Below are 24,645 nucleotides of genomic sequence, written 5' to 3' on the forward strand. Positions count from 1 at the left end.
TTAAAGAAGCATCCATATTATACCTATTTCACATCGGTCACCGATATATCCCTCTGAACAGCTGCACAGTGGCTGGTCGTTAGCATCAAAATTACACAGTCCACCGTGCAAGCAGTGAGCCGGAGGGCACATGATAATGAATTCTGAAATATTGCAAAACAAAACAAAAAGGAGAAAAAGAAGTGGCTAATCAGTGAAGAGCTGGTACAAATATAATGCATGAATTAATGATACAAATGTCATCCCAACCCACTACAACGGTCAAGAAGTCTGTTATAACCTACATTATCATCATCATCACCATCCAATATCATAACTGTCATCATTGTATCGTAGAAATTATCAGCATAAAAATTAACATTTTGGTAACCCCCATCATCACCATCATGATGACGATCATCATGATCATCAACATCATTATCGTCATCTTATTCATCATTTTGCGGTAATCATTGCATTATCATTACATCATATTTGTTATAATTAACTGGCCTAACTTCGTCATTCAACATCGTTATCGTTATTTTCAAAATAATTATTTTTCTAAGTATGTTTTTCATCATCACCAAAATTACCATCCCCGTCACCATCATCATCTTCATCATCACCATTATCTCATCGTCATCACAATCATCATCATCATCATCACCATCAACCACATCATTATCATCATCACCATCATCACTATCATCACCACCATTATCATCAATTCATCATCATTATCGTCATCATCATCATCATCATCATCACTATCATCAATTCATCATCATCGTCACCATCATCATCTTCATCATCACCATTATATCATCACCATTATCTCATCATCATCACAATCATCATCATCACCATCACCATCATCATCACATCATCATCATCATCGTTAAAAACATCATCACTATTTATCATCTCATCATCCCCATCACCATCATAACATCATCATCATTACTATCATACCTTCTTCGCAGTTGGTGCCCTCCCAACCAGCGGGGCAATCACAAACGAAACTATCAGTGGCAAGGTCAAAGAAGCAGCTACCTCCATTGAGACAGGGGTCGCTATCACATGGTGTCGGTACAGCTACAAAAACAAGCATACACAAAATCATTTATATATTTAAAAAAATCTCATTCCAGTTGTAGGTCTAATCCCTTAATGCAGAGGTATGGAAATCTTTTTATTTAGGTGCCATATAAGGAAGCAATTCCGTTGGAGTTTAATACACTCCAAAGGACTGGTCGAATAACTCTTCTAAGAGTTAATTTCACTGATTCCTTTTTAAGTGATGAATTTCACTCTAAATGAAATGATCTCTAAGTACATGATGGATTTCTAACCCTGTACATTAAGAAAGTAACATATATTTTGTATCTGATTCTTTTTATGACATTCCAATTGTGATTCGGAATTGAAAGTTTGATAACTGTTAGGGGGAAATAATAGAGCATATTTGAAAATACGTTCTTTGAATGCATTATTTACTTACAATAATGGGAAAATACATATTAAACAGGGATGTTAATATACAATTAAATTCACTGATGGAAGGCTAGTAATAAAAAACTAATCAACCATACAAACATAATTTATTTATTTGATGGCTAAACAATGGTGTCTGTTGTATAATCGTATAGTTGTTACCTAATCTGCTACGGAACGTTACACCGATGTTACGACACGACATTGACCAACAAAGACGAGTGATTCGAATGGGAGAAAACCTCAGTAAACAAATACCACAGAACAACTCGTCAAATACATTGCAAATAACAAATGTTAACTGTGTAATAGGGATAAACACTACTCATCGATGTGTTCCGCAGAAAATGAAGAGATACAATAAACTAACAATCCTGACAATTTATGCTTTTCCGGACAAACAATCATCATTAGTCTGATTTCTCAGCTTTGTGTGAATGAATTTGAACTAATCACTTTAAACATGACATTGTAATGGGAAGTAATTAGCTGGTATATATAGCTACAACTGTAATATAAGGACTATACAAACACTTGTTTATTTACAACATCGAAGTCGAACCAAAAATCGGCATTCGGTTAACATATCAAGTACACCTATTCAAGACAGTGAAGTCAAATGTACAAAGTTTATAGAGATCTAAACTAATTGTACGTCATAATCATCGTCCCTAACTTCATCATCATCATTGTCACCATCAACATCATCGTCATGATTTCATTCAAGAACTCAATACATTTTATCATATGACTAACGATAAAAATACTCCACTGACTTATTCTTGTACAATGTGCACGATGGAAGGGTACAGCGAAATGGCAATACATTTGAGGTTCTTATTGCTTGAACTAAGGTCACATCACACGAGGGAACGCTGTTTTCTAGATTACACATGCAGATGCAAAAGAAAGTATGAGGCACGCGGTCTTGAAAGTTGTAACCCATTACATGCTGGTACAGGGGGAAAACAATTTCAAAGTTTGCATGCATTCCAGATAAACCAAATCAATACCCATCAAAGGAGATCATACATAGGGAAGGAGTGATTTGAAATATGGTAAAAGTTCGTAAATACCCATGCTCCCATATTGCAACACCAACCCATTAAATTGTCTTAAATAAAAATTACCTCATAAAAAAGAAGCAAATTTGAAAAATAATTGGTTACTCACAACATCGTGGATACAAAGATACTGAGTGCATTCATTTGCCTACTGTATCCCAATGTTTTGGCCGCTCTTATCTATCTTTCAAATTTGATTTTTTTTTTCTTCGCATAAAACATTTAAAAGTTATACAAATGTGAATCATAACAAAAGCACATTGCATATACATGAAAAGCTATTGATTTATGAAGGCCAATATATATATATATATATATATATATATATATACATATAGGCCTATATAAACTGATAATTTTTTATTACGGAAGTATCATTTATTAATATTTTTTTTCTTCGTAAGTGTATTCTACACTAAAGAGTAAGGCATATATTTTTCTTTTCCGTTGTATAGTAATGTTCACATTGAGGCGAACTTAACATAAAACATGAATTCCGAGTACCATTTTCTTAAAATTGCCAGTCACTGGTGGTGTACTCTAATGGAGCTAGAAATATCATACTGAAAGGTTGTATTAATAAGTTTTAGAATTTCAATATAACACAGGGCTATGAAGCAAGGCGTAAATTTCTATATCGGCCTCTTCATAAGGTCAACCTCGTAATTTGTCTTATCACCTGTAACATTAATCTGATTTATTTGCTAAGTGTGAATAGAAATGAATTATAAAAAATAGCAATTTTCTTTCTATGAAACTGTTATCCTCTATTGAACAGCATCTTATTCGAATGATGATTGACTGAACATATTTCAGGAAAGAAAGGTAAAGAAGCTAATATGGTAGAAATGTTTTAGTCAAAAAAGAATCTTCTGATGAACTTACCAATCTCGCAATTGTCGCCGGTGAAAGCGGGAGCACATCTGCAGAAATACTGGAGATTGTCGTTGGTATTGACACATTCGCCATTATTCAAGCAAGAGTTGCTGGCACATTGGAAATCTATAGAATAAATATCAAGGAGAAAATGTGAAGTGCCCGGCAGTGCCGTAAAAGGACGTCACATTGCCTTAAAAGGATGTCACACGTAGCATTCCACTATGTAGGCGTGCAAATCTAAAAGTCCCTATTAACAAGAGTGACGACCAACGTCTCCATTTAACAAAATATACTATTGCTACTTTGACTGTATTATACCGATGTTCATTTATTGTTATTCGGGGTTGGTTTACACATTTTAGTAGTACAGCTTTTACGGTTAACCATAATCATTCTAATGCGAAAATAGATTTACCAATATCACACAGGTCAGTGACGACAGCTCTGAATCCCCTCGCGCTCTTATCCAGGTCGGTGACGAATCGCATCCAGACGGTCGTCTGTGCTGACGTGAAGTTCACAGGTTGTGCGGATCCGGACAAGGTTCCATCTGCAAACAGAGACACTGGGTTCCCGATGAGGGCGCCATCACCAATATGCAGGTTGTCATAGGAGTCTTCAGTCATGAAGTCGGTGACCTGGATGTGAAGTCGGTTCAGCTCGTTGGAGATGACCAGCCAGGAGCAGGTTTTATTGTCGTCATAGCTTGCGGGATAGTTGGGGCTGGTGATCACGACCGCGGCGCATTCTTCCAAGTAGTAGTCCACGTTGCAACTGGTAACTGACGGAAGGAAAAAAAACAGAGGGATACAAATGAGACATCCCGTTTTGGTAAATATCACAGGCATTTTGACATTATAGACGCAAACAGAATTCAACATTATTAACTATAGCAAGATAACAACGGACTGCACGGTCATTATTTCTCAAGTAACTGACCTACATTTATTTCACGCCACATTTAGTGGTTTGAAGTGGCAGGGACGGTATAGTAAAATCATACCCATTTTTGAATCACTGAGTAAACAATCATTTAGGATGATATTAACCAGTTTTTCACAACATTACAAGTTGGATATTATGCTCATCTTAGCTACATTATAGGAATTTTAAAATGTTTAATGATACACTAACAATCCTGACAATTTATGCTTTTCCGGACAAACAATCATCATTAGTCTGATTACTCAGCTTTGTGTGAATGAATTTGTACTAATCACTTTAAACATGACATTGTAATGGGAAGTAATTAGCTGGTATATATAGCTACAACTGTAATATAAGGACTATACAAACACTTGTTTATTTACAACATCGAAGTCGAACCAAAAATCGGCATTCGGTTAACATATCAAGTACACCTATTCAAGACAGTGAAGTCGAATGTACAAAGTTTATAGAGATCTAAACTAATTGTACGTCATAATCATCGTCCCTAACTTCATCATCATCATTGTCACCATCAACATCATCGTCATGATTTCATTCAAGAACTCAATACATTTTATCATATGACTAACGATAAAAATACTCCACTGACTTATTCTTGTACAATGTGCACGATGGAAGGGTACAGCGAAATGGCAATACATTTGAGGTTCTTATTGCTTGAACTAAGGTCACATCACACGAGGGAACGCTGTTTTCTAGATTACACATGCAGATGCAAAAGAAAGTATGAGGCACGCGGTCTTGAAAGTTGTAACCCATTACATGCTGGTACAGGGGGAAAACAATTTCAAAGTTTGCATGCATTCCCAATAAACCAAATCAATACCCATCAAAGGAGATCATACATAGGGAAGGAGTGATTTGAAATATGGTAAAAGTTCGTAAATACCCATGCTCCCATACTGCAACACCAACCCATTAAATTGTCTTAAATAAAAATTACCTCATAAAAAAGAAGCAAATTTGAAAAATAATTGGTTACTCACAACATCGTGGATACAAAGATACTGAGTGCTTTCATTTGCCTACTGTATCCCAATGTTTTGGCCGCTCTTATCTATCTTTCAAATTTGATTTTTTTTTTCTTCGCATAAAACATTTAAAAGTTATACAAATGTGAATCATAACAAAAGCACATTGCATATACATGAAAAGCTATTGATTGATGAAGGCCAATATATATATATATATATATATATATACATATAGGCCTATATAAACTGATAATTTTTTATTACGGAGGTATCATCTATTAATATTTTTTTTTCTTCGTAAGTGTATTCTACACTAAAGAGTAAGGCACATATTTTTCTTTTCCGTTGTATAATAATGTTCACATTGAGGCGAACTTAACATAAAACTTGAATTCCGAGTACCATTTTCTTAAAATTGCCAGTCACTGGTGGTGTACTCTAATGGAGCTAGAAATATCATACTGAAAGGTTGTATTAATAAGTTTTAGAATTTCAATATAACACAGGGCTATGAAGCAAGGCGTAAATTTCTATATCGGCCTCTTCATAAGGTCAACCTCGTAATTTGTCTTATCACCTGTAACATTAATCTGATTTATTTGCTAAGTGTGAATAGAAATGAATTATAACAAATAGCAATTTTCTTTCTATGAAAGAATGAGAAGAGGGTATAGGTTAAATCAAGCAAATTTACATTCATGAAATAAACTATTACACACAAACATACGCACATACACGCACACGTATATGATGTGGAAACATAGATTGGATGAGGGAGATATTATATGCATAGCTTTAAATTCATTGCTCCTGCTTTCTGCCTTCCTTTTCGCAGAAATAACGCCTGGAATCAAAGTCGGGTCTCTGGCTCTGTGCGACAAATGCCTTAACAGATCGAGCCATGTTGTTTATTTCTCATTATGAAAAAAAAAGTATTTTGACTGCTTTAGAAATACATATCACGTATTTTCCTGAAAATATGATGTTTAAGGATGATTCTTTATATTCAAGATATTTAAGTCTTCGATCAAAGAAGGAAATAATGCCTTTAAATTCGATACGCTTATTATTTGATTTTTCACGCATTTGTTTAATTTTGCAAAAGCTATCTCTAATTGGGTCAAATTTTGAAGAAGCAAACCTGTTTGACAGAACTGGCCGGTATTCCCAGGCTGACAATTACAGAAGTATGGTGGGTTGGAACCTGGAAATGGACTGCAAGATCCTCCGTTCTGACACTGGTTATTGGCACAGAGATCCAGAGCTGGTAATAGAAAATAGAACGTAAAAAGAATTGAAAATGATGGTGAGAACACAGCCTATATACACTGTCGCTCATAAAGGTGGAATGGTTTTTTTTAATCGAATGGAACACTTGGTCCCGGAGAATTACAGGTTCCCCCGTTCTGACATGGGCTACTGGCACATGGATCTAATGCTGGAAGAGTTAAGTAAACGACGAAATAGAAGTTAAACCAAGGAAGGTTATTTTCACGTAATCATAAACAACGATCCCATAGACCATTCAAGACATCATAGCCTTGTCCGTTATTTGAAATGTGCTAACTTTTTAATAGCATATTATATTTGGAACATGATTTATATAGGCTATGTAATAGGGTAGCGATATTGCACTTGGTTGATCTATTGCAATTATTTAGGATTATGTTATATCATGTTAATACTTTCTATTAACCTATTGGTTTTCATCTGATAAAGTAATATTTTCTACTGAGCTGTTTTGTATGTGTCTCGAAATGAGACAGCACACAACTGATCACGTGGATATTGTACGGGTTCTTTCAAACTCTTAATAAACCCTTAATTTGTTTTATATTAAAGAGTTTAAAGTAGGACAGTGGGGCTTTAAATTCAATAAATTAACATTCGTAATTCGTAACATTTATATAAATGAATTTATTATTCTGCTGTTTAGAGGGTGAAGTCTGTGTATTCAAATTAAAGTAGGTCTCCATCCCTTGACACACACATGTACGTACTCAATATCGTAAACAGATTTCATTTTTTTGCTATCTCTGATTAGCCTGAATTAAAATGTTTCGAAAATAACTTTTTTTTAAAAACTTTTCTTCTATATATTAAACGAGTTTCACTAGTAGTTCGATAGAACTAGAAAAACGAAATCCAACACCTGGATTTCATGACTAATGTGCAACCTATCATGAATCTCTTGTTATGCATGGTGTCGTACGTACGGTATTGAAAAAGTGATCTAAAATCACAGTGTCTCTGTTTCATCATCAAATAAAAGTTATTACAGTATATTTTTGGAGTCCGAGTGATAGATGCAGGAGATGATGATAATGTTTGTGTGTTTGTGTGTTTGTGTGTGTGGGTGTGTGTGTGTGTGTGAGTGCGTGTGTGGGTGCGCGTGTGGTCGTGTGTGTGGTATTTTTGAACAGATCCATGATGAAAATCTGCTATTGAATCACTATATTGAAGTATGAAGGAGCAAACCTGTTTGGCAGTATTGGCCGCTATAACCAGGTGGTAGATAGTATAGAAAGGGATGTGCGTGGTATTCTTATATCCATACAGAAATGAATGTAGGGGCGTTGTGGTCCAGTCTTCGGACTATATTAACCACAATGTACAGGTTTCAAATCCTTGTATCAGCAATATTACGGACTTTTAGATTGAGTGGACGAGAACGGCATGAACGTCCACTTATCATGCGTGTCCGTGGCAAACCGTTTTAACATTTATTCCTATTTTTTGATATCAAGAAATGATTTTCTGTTGTAAACTGTCTTAATTATATTGGTTCAGTTGGCTGAATATTGATATTGTAATAGAATGCAATGTGGCGACATTTATATTACCTGTTTGACAGAATTGACCGTTATACCCTCCTGGACAGTTACAGAAGTATGGAGGGCTGGAACCTGGGAAAGGAATGCAAAATCCTCCGTTCTGACACTGGTTATCAGCGCATAGATCTAAAAATAGTAATGGATGAAAAGTAATATGATAATCAGTCACAACTCAGGGGTTTTTTTTCATTGTAAAAAATACAGTTATAATTACTGTCTTCCATCGATGATACGGCTTCTATTATGAAATCGCGATTTTGAGTGGTTTATCTTTAAATTTCACGACGGTATGGCTGAAGATAAGCGTGAACATGTGATAGAAGTAACCGTGAGGTGCAGGCTATATATAAAGTGTACTAATCAACCCCCAGTAGGGGTCGATTTTGTGGGCCACAAAATTGCTCTGTATGCTTAATTGTAGAGAAGAGATCCTATTTTATTTCTATACAAAGATATTGCAATTTCAAACACACTCTCAATTGCCCCAAAAGGACTTAAGAGTAGATAAGTCGACCCAACCCAGGACCCAACACCATAGTTATAATCCGGCTAACGCGGTAAATCCATAAACAAACCGAGTTCCTAACTTCAAGCCTTGACCCAACACTATATACCTAATCCTAACGCTAACCCTTATCCTATCCTTTAACCCGATTGCACTTCCAACCCTAACCCTACACTGTACTTCACGAAATAAACCCCGGAGCGAATGTGTTAGAACCGATATCCGACCTGATTGACACAGCTGGCCTGTGTACCCAACTTGGCAGTTACATGTAAAGGGAAGACTTGGTTCCGGAGAAGGGTTACAGGTTCCCCCGTTCTGACATGGGCTACTAGCACATGGATCTGTAGATAGAAGAGATAAGTAAATGACGAGATGAAAGTAAAGTCAAGGAAAGTTATTTTCACGTAGTCATAAACAACGATCCCAAAGACCATTCAAGACACCATAGCCTTGTCCGTCATTTGAATCTTTTCAATACCATATTACATGATCCGAACATGATTTATATAGGCTATACAATAGGATTGCAATATTGCACTTGGTTGATCTATTGCAATTAGTTAGGATCATGTTATATCACGTTAATACAACTATATCCTAATTCTACTAACCTACTGATAAAGTAACATTTTTCTACTGAGCTGTTTTGTATGTGTCTCGAAATGAGACAGCACAGAACTGATCACATGGATATAATACAGATTCTTTCAAACTCTTAATAAACCCTTCATTTTTTGTATATTAAAGAGTTTAAAGGGAAATATTTTGAAGAAGCTTATTTTAACTAAAGGAAATTGCTTCAAGATTTCTTAACATTAAAGATTTTCCGTATGCATAAATGAATCTCTATACAGATATCCGACCGATGCTCATTACAATCAATATGTAGATCAAAGTGTGACAAACCTGGTTGACAGAACTGGCCGGTATACCCAGATAGACAATTACAAATGTAGGGAGGATCGGATCCCGGAAAAGGGTTACAAGTTCCTCCATTCTGACATTGGTTATTACCACACAGATCAGTACCTGAGATGATTTACATGAGAAGAGGGTATAGGTTAAATCAAGCAAATTTACATCTTCATGATATAAACTAATAATTACAAACACACGCACACACACGCACAAGTATATAATGTGGAAACATATATTGGATGAGGGAAATAATATATGCATAACTTTTAGGTTATTTAAACTAAGGGAAATTGCTACAAGATTTCGTAACATTATATATTTTTAGTCTGCGTAAAAGAATCTCCATCCAGATATCCGACCTATGTTCATTATAATCATGTAGATTTAATCGTGATAAAAGTACCTGTTTGACAGAACTGGCCGGTATACCCAGATAGACAGTTACAAGTGTAGGGAGGATCGGATCCCGGAAAAGGGTTACAAGTTCCTCCATTCTGACATTGGTTATTACCACACAGATCAGTACCTGAGATGATTTACATGAGAAGAGGGTATAGATTAAATCAAGCAAATTGACATTCATGATATAAACTATTACACACAAACATACGCACATACACGCACACGTATAGGATGTGGAAACATAGATTGGATGAGGGAAATATTATATGCATAGCTTTAAATTCATTGCTCCTGCTTTCTGTCTTCCTTTTCGCAGAAATAACGCCTGGAATCGAAGTCAGGTCTCTGGCTCTGTGCGACAAATGCCTTAACCACTAGATCATGGGAACAGATCTAATCATATTGGTTATTTTGTATGATGAAAAAAATAAGTATTTTGACTGCTTTAGAAATCCATATCACGTATTTTCCGGAAATAATGCCTTTAAATTCGATACGCTTATTATTTGATTTTTACGTATTTGTTTAATTTTGCAAAAGCTATCTCTAATTGGGTCAAATTTTGAAGAAGCAAACCTGTTTGACAGAACTGGCCGGTATTCCCAGGCTGACAATTACAGAAGTATGGAGGGTTGGAACCTGGAAATGGACTGCAAGATCCTCCGTTCTGACACTGGTTATTGGCACAGAGATCCAGAGCTGGTAATAGAAAATAGACCGTAAAAAGAATTGAAAATGATGGTGAGAACACAGCCTATATACACTGTCGCTCATAAAGGTGGAATGTTTTTTTTTAATCCCAATTTATGGAATTATTAAAAAAATTATTTGAAAATAATAGATCTAGATAATAGTATACATTCTCAAATTTTATTGAACAATAATTTGCCAATGTGTGTTTTGCGTGACTGCTAAAGCATGTGTATGCTACTATGCTTATCAACTAGGGGACCTATGCCCTTAAAAACGCTAAAAATATCAACAACGGTAAAGTCTGATATACACTGATATACCAGCGTTGTAACACATGATGTATAATGATCCTTTTAAAAGGTCCAACAATCATTTGATTCATGGATTCAAATCTGAAAGGCCTACCTGTTTGACAGAGCTGGCCTGTGTACCCAGCTAGACAGTTACACGTGTAGGGTAGACTTGATCCCGGAGAAGGGTTACAAGTTCCTCCATTCTGACATTGGCTACCAGCACATGGATCTACAACTGAAAAGGATATTTAGAGTTAGGACAAACCAAACAAAATTATCTTACATGAAACACAAGAACTTATTTACTCTCAATAAGTACTTGTAGAGTTTATTTTCATCGCTGGAGAAGAAAATGAAGAAACGTGTACATACATTTGTCTTTACTACGCTTAAAATGTACATGACCAAATAACATCTGTTACATCTCTCGTTTCGTATTTAAAGTGTCTGTTATATTCCTACTCCGACATGCCAGGTTTGCGTGCACTGGAATGAGAAACGCGATGAAGCAAACCTGTTGGAAGAACTGTCCACCAATCTCTGATCGAATACAGAAGTATGTAGGGTTGAAACCGGGGAAAGAATTACACGATCCTCCGTTCAGACACTGGTTGACAAATATCCAGTCTTAAACATTCTTGATTTCAACAGTCTTGGCATTGGTGATGCAATTAATTGTACAGCTAGCATATTTTGTGTGTCAAGATCTCAGTTCATCATTCATTATTAAAATATGCAGCATAATGGTTTAGTCTGTGTTATTATATGAACGTTTATATGAGTCATTGTTTCATTTAATTTCTCTCAAGCACATATGAACACTTTCGCAGTTGCCGAGGTAAGGAAGGCATAGAAATATAGTTTCATTAATATCAAGAAAAATATATAGATTTACTAATTTTTCTAGATGCAATTATAGTGAGAATAGAAATGGAAGTTGTGACAAAGTAAACATTATATGAAATGTATGGACAAAGCTATTATACATGTTTAATTAAAACGAGTACCGATTAATAGCATACCTGTTTGACAGAGTACGCCGGTATACCCAGCTAGACAGTTACACGTGTAGGGAAGACTGGGTCCCGGAGTAGGATTACAAGTTCCTCCGTTCTGACATGGGCTACCAGCACATGGATTCACAACTTAAATGATGTATGTGAAAAGATAAAGCAAACAAAAGAGAAATTTAATTTAATTACAATGTTGCCCATTAAGATGGAATATTTTTTGTAATTGAGTTTTCTGTTGTACGCATGCAAAAAGCCTACATTTCGTATTTTTCCATCATTATTCGACTTCAAATACATTTCTTTTGAAAATCCTTGCTGAAATAAGTCTTAAATGACATCCTCTTTCACATTATGAAATATGAAGAAACAAACCTGATTGGCAGAACTGTCCACCAAATCCCAATGGGCAACTGCAGATGTATGGAGGGTTGGAACCTTGGAAAGGACTGCAAGATCCTCCGTTCTGACACTGGTTATTGGCACAGAGATCCACAGCTGGAAACATATACCCAAAATAAATAAGTTAAAAAGCAACAGAGTCGATGCACTGCGTTTCAACGTAAAATTGCTGTTCAACCTGACAGGGCTATAACAAATCTATTACTGTTATAAGAAAATTAAAGATGTCATAGAAATTCAATTACAACTGAAATTGTAAAGTTTAATTATTAAATATTTGGCTCACTATTCATTCTTTTGAAAGACTGACTCTTTGAAGAAGAAAAAAACATCGATTTAGCATTATGATTGTAAAGGGTTCTATATATTGTGCAAGTCGTCAGTGCTTATAAAAAGACGCTCTAGACCTTTATGATCTATATCTGTATGCCCTTATATAGAAGTATCATTCACATTATAACGATAGTATTGACTTAAATTGGAATTAAAATACTAGAATAAGGTTGTGCAGAATGAGGGGAACGGCATTTTTATGAAACGATGCTGAGTACGAATAAAAGGTATACCTGTTTCACAGACTACGCCGGTATACCCGGCTAGACAGTTACACGTGTAGGGAAGACTGGGTCCCGGAGAAGGATTACAAGTTCCTCCGTTCTGACATTGGCTACTTGCACATGAATCTAAAGCTAGAAGAAATTTATATAATTGCGACTAAATGTGTCGTTATAAAAAAACGTGTTATGGAAGGAAATCATGAATAACATATTCATAAAGTCACTACGTCAGTCACAATTTATTGAAATGTTAGCTTTCTGCAGCATTAGAGACTGACGGTACATGGTCCTAAAAGCCCACAAGACCGACAGCCCATGACCAACAATTAAGGTCCCGTCGACTGGCGTGGTCTACTTGGATGTCCCGAACGGAGGTAAATATGAGATACACGGTGCATAATCAAGAAGCTAGAAGAAGTTATTTTCTCCCAACCGTTTACTATATAAAGTTACCTAATGAAAGTAAAAAAATAGGTTGGGTAATGTTATTGGGCAAATTAGAGTTGGGCCATTTTTGTCCAACATTTGCGTTATTTTCTCCCAACCATTTACTACATTTATTTATCCAATTAAATGTTCAAAATAAGTTGGGCAGATGTAACTGGGCAAACGTAAGTCGGGCAACATTATTATCCAACAATAGGGTTATGTTATTATGTTAGAGGAGTCGTGGTCGAGTGGATATGTCACAGGACTATGGACTACGAGGTCCGCGGTTCAAAACCCGCAGCGGCACTAATCTCCTTTTGCATATAATATTTTATCCAACTTATTTACCCAACTAGTGTCTAACTAATGCTACCTATTATGGTGAGAATTCGGCATATTTCTGATAGGGTAATTTTTGTTGGTTAAAAGTTGGGTATTTTCTTTTTATCCAACACTGGGTAAATCATGCACAATCTTTAATTTACCCAACAGTTAGTTGGACACATAATCGCCCTCATGTTGGGTAAAACTTGGGCATTTTTTTGCCCATTATATAGTGTAGGGCCTACATCGTCTATCTTACTGTATGTGGCCTTTGAAAAATGCAGAGCAACGTTCCAGCCACAGCCCACGAGACCGTAAGCCCGCGAAACAGACGATCCTTGTGACCGACATTGTCGGTCATGTGGGCTTTAGGTTTACTGGGATATCTGAAAAGTTTTATAGGAGGTAGAAGGTTCAGGAGGCATTGTTCTGAAATGTTTTGGACACTTTGTATATTATTTTATTAAATTTTGGACGTTAAGCAACAAAAAAAAATGAAGAGAGAAACATACAAGAAAATGTGTTTAATATTTGTACTCAGAAGGACGATTGAAATATAATTAATCAAAAGCAGAAATAGGAAAAACAAACCTATTTGACAGAACTGTCCTTGATATCCAGGTTGACAATTACAGAAGTATGGAGGGTTGAAACCCGGCATAGGACTGCAAGATTCTACGTTCTGACACTGGTTGTTAGCACAGAGATCCGAAGCTGGTAATAAAAGATGTAGACATTATTTTGAAAATGTGAGCACACAGACGAAGATATTAAAGAAGACGTCTCATCAGCAATGTAAGGTTATACCAACTTGCATTTCGGTTCGATAGAGTGCTCACGTGTCAGGAAACGTAATAGTATCGAGGCTCAAGGTGATCCAGATTTCATCAAATTGCTAATTGAATCATATAATTGAAGTGTATTAAACACCACATGGAGCTGATAATAAACAAGTCATACCTGTTTGACAGAGCTGGCCTGTGTACCCAGCTAGACAGTTACACGTGTACGGAAGACTGGGTCCCGGAGTAGAATTACAAGTTCCTCCGTTCTGACATTGGCTACTTGCACATGAATCTAAAGCTAGAAGAAATTTATGTAATAGCGACCAAATGTGTTATTATAAAAAACGTATTATGGAAGGAAACATGAATAACACATTCATAAAGTCATTACGTCAGTCACAATATATTGAAATGTTAGCGTTCTACAGCCTTTTAGAGACTGACGGTACATGGTACTGAAAGCCCACAAGACCGACAGCCCATGACTAACAATTTAGGTCCCGTCGACTGTCGTGGTCTACTTGGATGCCGCGAACGGAGGTAAATATGAGATACACGGTGCATAATGTATGTACGTGCGACCAAAAAATGTATAATAAACAAAAATGATAAAGAATGAAACATGGGTTCTTTATGTATATGGGGTTTGAAACTCTTTACGACAGTCGAAATACATTGAAATGTTGACGGTAAATAGGGCCTACATCGTCTATCTTTCGGCATGTAGCCTTTGACAAATGCAGAGCAACGTTCCGGCCACAGCCCACTAGACCGTAAGCCCGCGAAACAGACGACCCTTGTGACCGACATTGTCGGTCAGGTGGGCTTTAGGTTTACTGGGATGTCTGAAAAGTTCTATAGGAGGTAGAAGGTTCAGGCGGCATTATTCTGAAATGTTTGGTACCCTTATATGTATATCATTTTGTTAATCTTTTGACGTTAAGCAACAACAAAAAAGGAGACACATACAAGAAAATGTGTGTGATATTTATGCTCAGAAGGACGATTGAAATATAGGAAGAAACAAACCTATTTGGCAGAACTGTCCTTGATACCCAGGTTGACAATTACAAAAGTATGGAGGGTTGAAACCCGGCATAGGACTGCAAGATTCTACGTTCTGACACTGGTTGTTAGCACAGAGATCCGAAGCTGGTAATACAAGATGTAGACATTATTTGAAAATGATTGTGAGCACACAGAGACGTCTCATCAGCAATGAAGGGTTATACCAACTTGCATTTCTGTTCGATATAGAGTGCTCATGTGTCAGGAAAAGTAATAGTATCGAAGCTCAAGGTGATCCAAGTTTCAACAAATTGCTAATTGAATAATATTATAATTGAAGTGTATTAAAAATCACATGAAGCTGATAATAAATAAGTCATACCTGTTTGGCAGAGAATGCCGGTATACCCAGATAGACAGTTACATGTGTAGTGTAGACTGGGTCCCGGAGAAGGATTGCAAGTTCCTCCGTTCTGACATTGGCTACTTGCACATGAATCTAAAGCTAGAAGAAATTTATATAATTGCGACCAAATGTGTCTTTTTAAAAAACGTGTTATGGAAGGAAACATGAATAACATATTCATAAAGTCATTACGTCAGTCACAATATAATGAAATTTTAGCGTTCTGCAGCCTTAGAGACTGACGGTACATGGTCCCGAAAGCCCAAAGGACGGACAGCCCATGACTAACAATTTAAGCCTCGGTCACAAATGCCATTACAAACTACCTACAAACGCCGTACGAACGATTTTCAGGGTCTATATCGTGCAAATTGTCAGTGCCTATCAACAGACGCTTTTGACCTTTATGATCTATATCTGTATGCCCTTATATAGAAGTATCATTCACATGAAAACGACAACATTGACTAAAAATATAACTCCTACTTTAAAATACTAGAATAGGGTTGAACAAAATGAGAGAAACGGCATTTTTATGAAAAGATGCTGAGTACGAATAAAAGGCATACCTGTTTGACATAATATGCCTGTAAACCCAGCAAGACAGTTACACGTGTAGGGAAGACTGGGTCCCGGAGAAGGATTACAAGTTCCTCCGTTCTGACATTGGCTACTTGCACATGAATCTAAAGCTAGAAGAAATATATATAAGTGCGACCAAAATGTGTAGTTGTAAAAACATGTTAAGGAAGGAAACATGAATAACATATCCATATATAACATTCATAACGTCAGTCACAATATATTGAAATGGTAGCGTTCCGCAGCCTTAGAGATATATGAGATTGAAAGCCCACAAGACCGACAGCCCATGGCCAACAATTTAGGTCCCGTCGGCTGTCGTGGTCTACTTGGATGCCCCGAACGGAGATATAAATATGAGATACACGGTGCATAATCAAGAAGCTATGACCACATTGTCGGTCAAGTGGGCTTTCGGTTTACTGGGATGTCTGAAAAGTTCTATAGAAGGTAGAAGGTTCAGGCGGCATTATTCTGATATGTTTGGTATTCTTCTATGTATATCTTTTTGTTAAATTGTTGACGTTACGCAACAACAAAAAAGGAGACACATACAAGAAAATGTGTGTGATATTTATCCTCAGAAGGACGATTGAAATGTAGAAAGAAACAAACAAACCTATTTGGCAGAACTGTCCTTGATACCCAGGTTGACAATTACAGAAATATGGAGGGTTGAAACCCGGCATAGGACTGCAAGATTCTACGTTCTGACACTGGTTGTTAGCACAGAGATCCGAAGCTGGTAATAAAAGATGTAGACATTATTTGCAAATTATTGTGAGCACACAGACGAAGATGATTAAGGAGACGTCTCATCCGTCAGCAATGAAGGGTTATACCAACTTGCATGTCGGTTCGATGGAGGTGCACACGTGTCGTGTCAGGGAACGTATTAGTATGGAGGTTCAAAGTGACCCAAGTTTTAATAAATTGTTAATTTAATCATATAATTGAAGTACCTTTTTAAAGATAAAATTTACACGGGGGTGATAATAAAAGAGTCATACCTGTTTGACAGAGAATGCCGGTATACCCAGCTAGACAGTTACACGTGTAGGGAAGACTTAGTCCCGGAGTAGGATTACAAAGTCCTCCGTTCTGACATTGGCTAATCGCACATGGATCCGTACCTGAAGATGGTGTGACGATACGATGATACCAAAAAGGAATATTCTTTTTCAGTATACGCATAACTCTATAAAGTTATATCATGGACATCAAGATTTGGTGAAGATGAAAGTTCGTTAAAAAAATCTTTCTTCAAAATTAACAGTTCTTTGTTCAATTTCGGGTGAAAAAGTTCGAGGTCATATTTCACTCACTTTATTTTCTGAATCTCTATGAAGCTTTACGGATATTGATTTTCCCATTCCATTACTTAATAAAATTAATGTAATATACACGATACGTCAACAGATTAGACAATATTGATTTCCCACTTTGGCAGAAAGCGATATTATAACTGATTTCCCATTGACAAAATAAAGTTTTTTAACACAGAACAAAGAAGATACATTAAATAGAATTCAAGTTACTTTGAACATTCCAACCGGGGCGTATCCAAGAATTTAGATAAGAGGGAGCACAGTATTCCTAAAAGTTTGTTGAGAAGTAAAAAAGGAAAGAAAAAACAACAGCCACACTGCCCACACAGCACCCAAAAGAGAAAAGATAACAAAACCGGCCATCACCTTAATCATCAAAATAGTGGATGCGAGGGTTGAGTCATTCTTGGACCTATTTACGCGAGGGAAATATATAAATCTACATATATAAACAGATAACGGACATTAAACTTTTGATATGATACCTGTTTGACAGAATATGCCGGTAAATCCAACAGGACAGTTACACGTATAGGGAAGACTTGGTCCCGGAGATGGATTACAAGTTCCTCCGTTCTGACATTGGCTACCAGCGCATGGATCTGAAGCCGAAATGGTATGAATTTGCGATTACCCCAAACAATGAGTGTGTCTTTTTGTATTTATACGCCTAACTTTAAAAGATTCATTTATTGGATGTCATGATTAATTTAAGATCATACATCATAAATAGCAATATACATGTACATTTTTTTTGTGTTCAGTTTTGGTTTAAAAAAAATGTTTGATGTCATATCACACTCACACTATTTTCTGAATATATCAATGAAGCTATGCAGAATTTCGTTTCCCATTCAAATAATTAATTCAATTAGTGTAATATAAAAAATACGTCAAAATTAGGCAAAATTTATTTCGCCCTATGCAGAAACTGATTACTGATTTCCCATTTCGATAGGTATTCACAAATAACATTATCTTAACAAAAATCAAAGAGAAGACAATAAATGGTATTCAGAGTTATTTGTACATTCCAACCGAGGTGTATCCAGAAAAGCACAGTAATCCTAAAGTTGGAGACAAGCAACAACAAAAAACCTAATAACACCCCCCAAAAGAGAAAAGATAACAAAACTAGCCATCGCCTTTATCGTGAAAATAGTGGATGTGGGGGTTGACTCATTCTCAGACCTATGTAGGAAAGGTAAATATATGAATATATATATATATATATATATATATATATACATATAAACAGACAATGGACATGATACTTTTGACATGATACCTGTTTGACAGAATGTGCCGGTAAATTCAACCGGACAGTTACATGTATAGGGAAGACTTGGTCCCGGAGATGGATTACAAAGTCCTCCGTTCTGACATTGGTTGTTAGCACATGGATCTGAAAATTAGAATGGTGTGAAGATGTGATTATACCAAAAAAGCAATGCTTTGTTTTACTATATTTATACGGCTCACTCCAAAATGTTATTTTATGGACGTCACGATTTGATGCAGATGACAGACCATACAAAAGCACTATATCCGATACAATTAATATACATCAAAACGAATACGTCAACCGATTGGTCGATATTGATTCTGCCATTCGGCAGAATCAATATATTATAACGGATTTCTCATGCACATGTCTATTCACAAATAAAAACAAATTCAATACAAAAATCAAAGAGGAGACAATAAATGAAATTCAGATTTATTTGTAAATTCAACCAGAGGCTGATGCAAGATATTATAAGAGAGAATACAATATTCCTATCCTAATATTTGTTGACATGCAACAACGACGACAACAACAACAACAAAGAATTATTTTTTTTTAAGAAAAAAAGGCCATCGAGAATTGGGGTGGCGGGCTCGTTTATTTGGCCTCTATATACGAAAAATATACCACTTGGGTACCTCTATCCGCTAGTGTTTTCAAAAATATACATGGACATAGACAAAAATCGATGGATATGAAACTTCTGATATCATACTTGTTTGACAGAATATGCCGGTATACCCAGCTAGACAGTTACACGTATAGGGAAGACTGGGTCCCGGAGTAGGATTACAAGTTCCTCCGTTCTGACATTGGCTCCCAGCGCATGGATCTGAAGCCGAAAATGGTATGAATTTGCGATTACCCCAAACAATGAGTGTGTCTTTTTGTATTTATACGCCTAACTTTAAAAGATTCATTTATTTAATGTCATGATTTATTTAAGATCATACATCATAAATAGCAATATACATGTACATTTTTTTCTTCAAAATTTACCTTTTTTGTGTTCAGTTTTGGTTTTAAAAAAATGTTTGATGCCATATCACACTCACACTATTTTCTGAATATATCAATTCAATTTCAATTTCAATTTATTTGCTCATAAAAATCCAGAAAACACGTGCAAACATTCATAAATCAACATGATACAGAGGATAAAATTCACAAGAAAAATTAATAACAAAGTATACATTTGGATTAAGTATGAGAGGGACAGCAAGAACAAGCCTATACAGAATTTTGTTTCCCATTCAAATAATTAATTCAATTAGTGTAATATAAAAAATACGTCAAAATTAGACAACATTTATTTTGCCCTTTGCAGAAACTGATCACTAAAAAAGGAGACAATAAGTGGTATTCAGAGGTATTTCTACATTCCAACCGAGGCGTATCCAGGAAAGCACAGTATTTCTAAAAATGTGTAAACAAGTCAAGCAAAAAAAACACCACACACCTAACAACACCCCCAAAAGAGAAAAGAGAAACAAACTGGCCATCGCCAATATCATGAAAATAGGGGATGCGATGGTTGACTCATGCTTGGACCTATATAGAAAGGTAAATACAAAAATATACATATATAAACAAACAATGGACAAGATACTTATGATCTAATACCTGTTTGACAGAATATGCCGGTAAATCCAACTGGACAGTTACAGGTGTAGGGAAGACTTGGTCCCGGAGATGGATTACAAAGTCCTCCGTTCTGACATTGGTTGCTAGCACATGGATCTGAAAATTAGAATGGTGTGAAGATGTGATTATACCAAAAAAAGCAATGCTTTGTTTTACTATATTTATACGGCTCACTCCAAAATGTTATTTTATGGACGTCACGATTTGATGCAGATGACAGACCATACAAAAGCACTATATCCGATACAATTAATATACATCAAAACGAATACGTCAACCGATTGGTCGATATTGATTCTGCCATTCGGCAGAATCAATATATTATAACGGATTTCTCATGCACATGTCTATTCACAAATAAAAACAAATTCAATACAAAAATCAAAGAGGAGACAATAAATGAAATTCAGATTTATTTGTAAATTCAACCAGAGGCTGATGCAGGATATTATAAGAGAGAATACAATATTCCTATCCTAATATTTGTTGACATGCAACAACGACGACAACAACAACAACAAAGAATTGTTTTTTTTTAAGAAAAAAAGGCCATCGAGAATTGGGGTGGCGGGCTCGTTTATTTGGCCTCTATATACGAAAAATATACCACTTGGGTACCTCTATCCGCTAGTGTTTTCAAAAATATACATGGACATAGACAAAAATCGATGGATATGAAACTTCTGATATCATACTTGTTTGACAGAATATGCCGGTATACCCAGCTAGACAGTTACACGTATAGGGAAGACTGGGTCCCGGAGTAGGATTACAAGTTCCTCCGTTCTGACATTGGCTACCAGCGCATGGATCTGAAGCCGAAAATGGTATGAATTTGCGATTACCCCAAACAATGAGTGTGTCTTTTTGTATTTATACGCCTAACTTTAAAAGATTCATTTATTTAATGTCATGATTTATTTAAGATCATACATCATAAATAGCAATATACATGTACATTTTTTTCTTCAAAATTTACCTTTTTTGTGTTCAGTTTTGGTTTTAAAAAAATGTTTGATGTCATATCACACTCACACTATTTTCTGAATATATCAATGCAGCTATACAGAATTTTGTTTCCCATTTAAATAATTAATTCAATTAGAGTAATATAAAAAATACGTCAAAATTAGACAACATTTATTTTGCCCTTTGCAGAAACTGATTACTAAAAAAGGAGACAGTAAGTGGTATTCAGGGGTATTTCTACATTCCAACCGAGGCGTATCCAGGAAAGCACAGTATTTCTAAAAATTTGTAAACAAGTCAAGCAAAAAAAAAAACACACACCTAACAACACCCCCAAAAGAGAAAAGATAAACAAACTGGCCATCGCCCTTATCATGAAAATAGGGGATGCGATGGTTGACTCATGCTTGGACCTATATAGAAAGGTAAATACAAAAATATACATATATAAACAAACAATGGACAAGATACTTATGATCTAATACCTGTTTGACAGAATATGCCGGTAAATCCAACTGGACAGTTACAGGTGTAGGGAAGACTTGGTCCCGGAGATGGATTACAAAGTCCTCCGTTCTGACATTGGTTGCTAGCACATGGATCTGAAAATTAGAATGGTGTGAAGATGTGATTATACCAAAAAAAGCAATGCTTTGTTTTACTATATTTATACGGCTCACTCCAAAATGTTATTTTATGGACGTCACGATTTGATGCAGATGACAGACCGTACAAAAGCACTATATCCGATACAATTAATATACATCAAAACGAATACGTCAACCGATTGGTCGATATTGATTCTGCCATTCGGCAGAATCAATATATTATAACGGATTTCTCATGCACATGTCTATTCACAAATAAAAACAAATTCAATACAAAAATCAAAGAGGAGACAATAAATGAAATTCAGATTTATTTGTAAATTCAACCAGAGGCTGATGCAGGATATTATAAGAGAGAATACAATATTCCTATCCTAATATTTGTTGACATGCAACAACGACGACAACAACAACAACAAAGAATTGTTTTTTTTTAAGAAAAAAAGGCCATCGAGAATTGGGGTGGCGGGCTCGTTTATTTGGCCTCTATATACGAAAAATATACCACTTGGGTACCTCTATCCGCTAGTGTTTTCAAAAATATACATGGACATAGACAAAAATCGATGGATATGAAACTTCTGATATCATACTTGTTTGACAGAATATGCCGGTATACCCAGCTAGACAGTTACACGTATAGGGAAGACTGGGTCCCGGAGTAGGATTACAAGTTCCTCCGTTCTGACATTGGCTACCAGCGCATGGATCTGAAGCCGAAAATGGTATGAATTTGCGATTACCCCAAACAATGAGTGTGTCTTTTTGTATTTATACGCCTAACTTTAAAAGATTCATTTATTTAATGTCATGATTTATTTAAGATCATACATCATAAATAGCAATATACATGTACATTTTTTTCTTCAAAATTTACCTTTTTTGTGTTCAGTTTTGGTTTTAAAAAAATGTTTGATGTCATATCACACTCACACTATTTTCTGAATATATCAATGCAGCTATACAGAATTTTGTTTCCCATTTAAATAATTAATTCAATTAGAGTAATATAAAAAATACGTCAAAATTAGACAACATTTATTTTGCCCTTTGCAGAAACTGATTACTAAAAAAGGAGACAGTAAGTGGTATTCAGGGGTATTTCTACATTCCAACCGAGGCGTATCCAGGAAAGCACAGTATTTCTAAAAATTTGTAAACAAGTCAAGCAAAAAAAAAAACACACACCTAACAACACCCCCAAAAGAGAAAAGATAAACAAACTGGCCATCGCCCTTATCATGAAAATAGGGGATGCGATGGTTGACTCATGCTTGGACCTATATAGAAAGGTAAATACAAAAATATACATATATAAACAAACAATGGACAAGATACTTATGATCTAATACCTGTTTGACAGAATATGCCGGTAAATCCAACTGGACAGTTACAGGTGTAGGGAAGACTTGGTCCCGGAGATGGATTACAAAGTCCTCCGTTCTGACATTGGTTGCTAGCACATGGATCTGAAAAATAAAGTGGTGTATAAGCGTATAAATAAATGTATACAAAAACACTTAATTTTATCAAACGAATTCGTTTTCAATGGGTGCCTGCCATAGCAACATACAAAATTGACAACAGACTTAACTCCATTTCGTTGGCAATCAGCCATGCATGAAGTCTTTCGTCTACGGCTGATTGTCAACGAAATGAAGTTAAGTCTTTTTTCAACTCTGTTTGTTGCTACGGCAGGCACCAAGTAAAACCAATTCGTTTGGTAAAATTATGGAAATGCAATCACTACTTTAAACAAACAGAACTTTGTCATTCCTTGCTCATATTTCCTGATTGAGGTGTCATATGAAAGGGCAGAAAATCAACTTTCTAGAAATGTGATTTTCTTCTTGAACTTCAGATACCGTCCGTCAAATGACTTTTTGGTTTCCTCTCTTCAAATTCATTTTAATCACTCATGCGTAAAATATGTATTAGATGAGTTGCATCAAATGAAAGAAGAGTATCTAAGCTTTCCAAATATTTTTCATTTATCAATTATAAATGTGATTAACTTATGATAAAACATCGATAATTCTCGGTTTCGTTTTTTCTGGGACGCACTGTATAGTATTCCTATCCGCTAGAGCTTTCGAAAATATACGTTTACATAGAAATAAAGAAAACAATGGGTATTATACGTATGATATCATACCTATTTGACACAATATGCCGGTATACCCAACTAGACAGTTACACGTGTAGGAAAGAGTTGGTCCCGGAGAAGGATTACAAGTTCCCCCGTTCTGACACTGGCTACTAGCACATGGATCTGAAGCTGAAAATGGTGTGAAAGATGCGATTAAACCAAAA

General features: G+C 35.8%; 2 protein-coding genes and 2 long non-coding RNA genes across 4 annotated transcripts; all 4 read right to left on the reverse strand.

The window, feature by feature from the left end:
* LOC105439752 (fibropellin-3-like) lies at positions 1–4,426 on the reverse strand. Its single transcript, XM_030990990.1, has 5 exons — positions 4,423–4,426; positions 3,835–4,200; positions 3,426–3,542; positions 955–1,077; positions 1–143 (listed from the first exon to the last, which is right to left on the reverse strand). The coding sequence occupies exons 1-5, from the start codon at positions 4,424–4,426 to the stop codon at positions 1–3; spliced, it is 753 nt and encodes a 250-aa protein (XP_030846850.1).
* Positions 4,427–6,491: 2,065 nt separating this feature from the next.
* LOC115926648 lies at positions 6,492–9,025 on the reverse strand. The gene is made up of 3 exons (XR_004065188.1): positions 8,911–9,025; positions 8,188–8,304; positions 6,492–6,608 (listed from the first exon to the last, which is right to left on the reverse strand). It is a non-coding gene; the product is annotated as an uncharacterized LOC115926648 (long non-coding RNA).
* Positions 9,026–11,115: 2,090 nt separating this feature from the next.
* LOC115926378 lies at positions 11,116–13,089 on the reverse strand. Its single transcript, XR_004065056.1, has 4 exons — positions 12,971–13,089; positions 12,378–12,500; positions 12,015–12,137; positions 11,116–11,227 (listed from the first exon to the last, which is right to left on the reverse strand). It is a non-coding gene; the product is annotated as an uncharacterized LOC115926378 (long non-coding RNA).
* Positions 13,090–13,812: 723 nt separating this feature from the next.
* On the reverse strand, positions 13,813–15,991 carry LOC105436846 (fibropellin-3-like). Its single transcript, XM_030990991.1, has 5 exons — positions 15,890–15,991; positions 15,529–15,651; positions 14,675–14,797; positions 14,306–14,428; positions 13,813–13,844 (listed from the first exon to the last, which is right to left on the reverse strand). Exons 2-5 carry the CDS (start codon positions 15,596–15,598, stop codon positions 13,813–13,815), a joined length of 348 nt encoding a protein of 115 aa, XP_030846851.1. The 5' UTR covers positions 15,599–15,651; positions 15,890–15,991.
* Between the last annotated feature and the right edge of the window lie 8,654 nt (positions 15,992–24,645).

Source organism: Strongylocentrotus purpuratus, unplaced genomic scaffold, assembly GCF_000002235.5.
Source record: "Strongylocentrotus purpuratus isolate Spur 01 unplaced genomic scaffold, Spur_5.0 spur5_scaffold_2, whole genome shotgun sequence".
In the NCBI taxonomy this organism is placed as follows: Eukaryota; Metazoa; Echinodermata; class Echinoidea; order Camarodonta; family Strongylocentrotidae; genus Strongylocentrotus; species Strongylocentrotus purpuratus.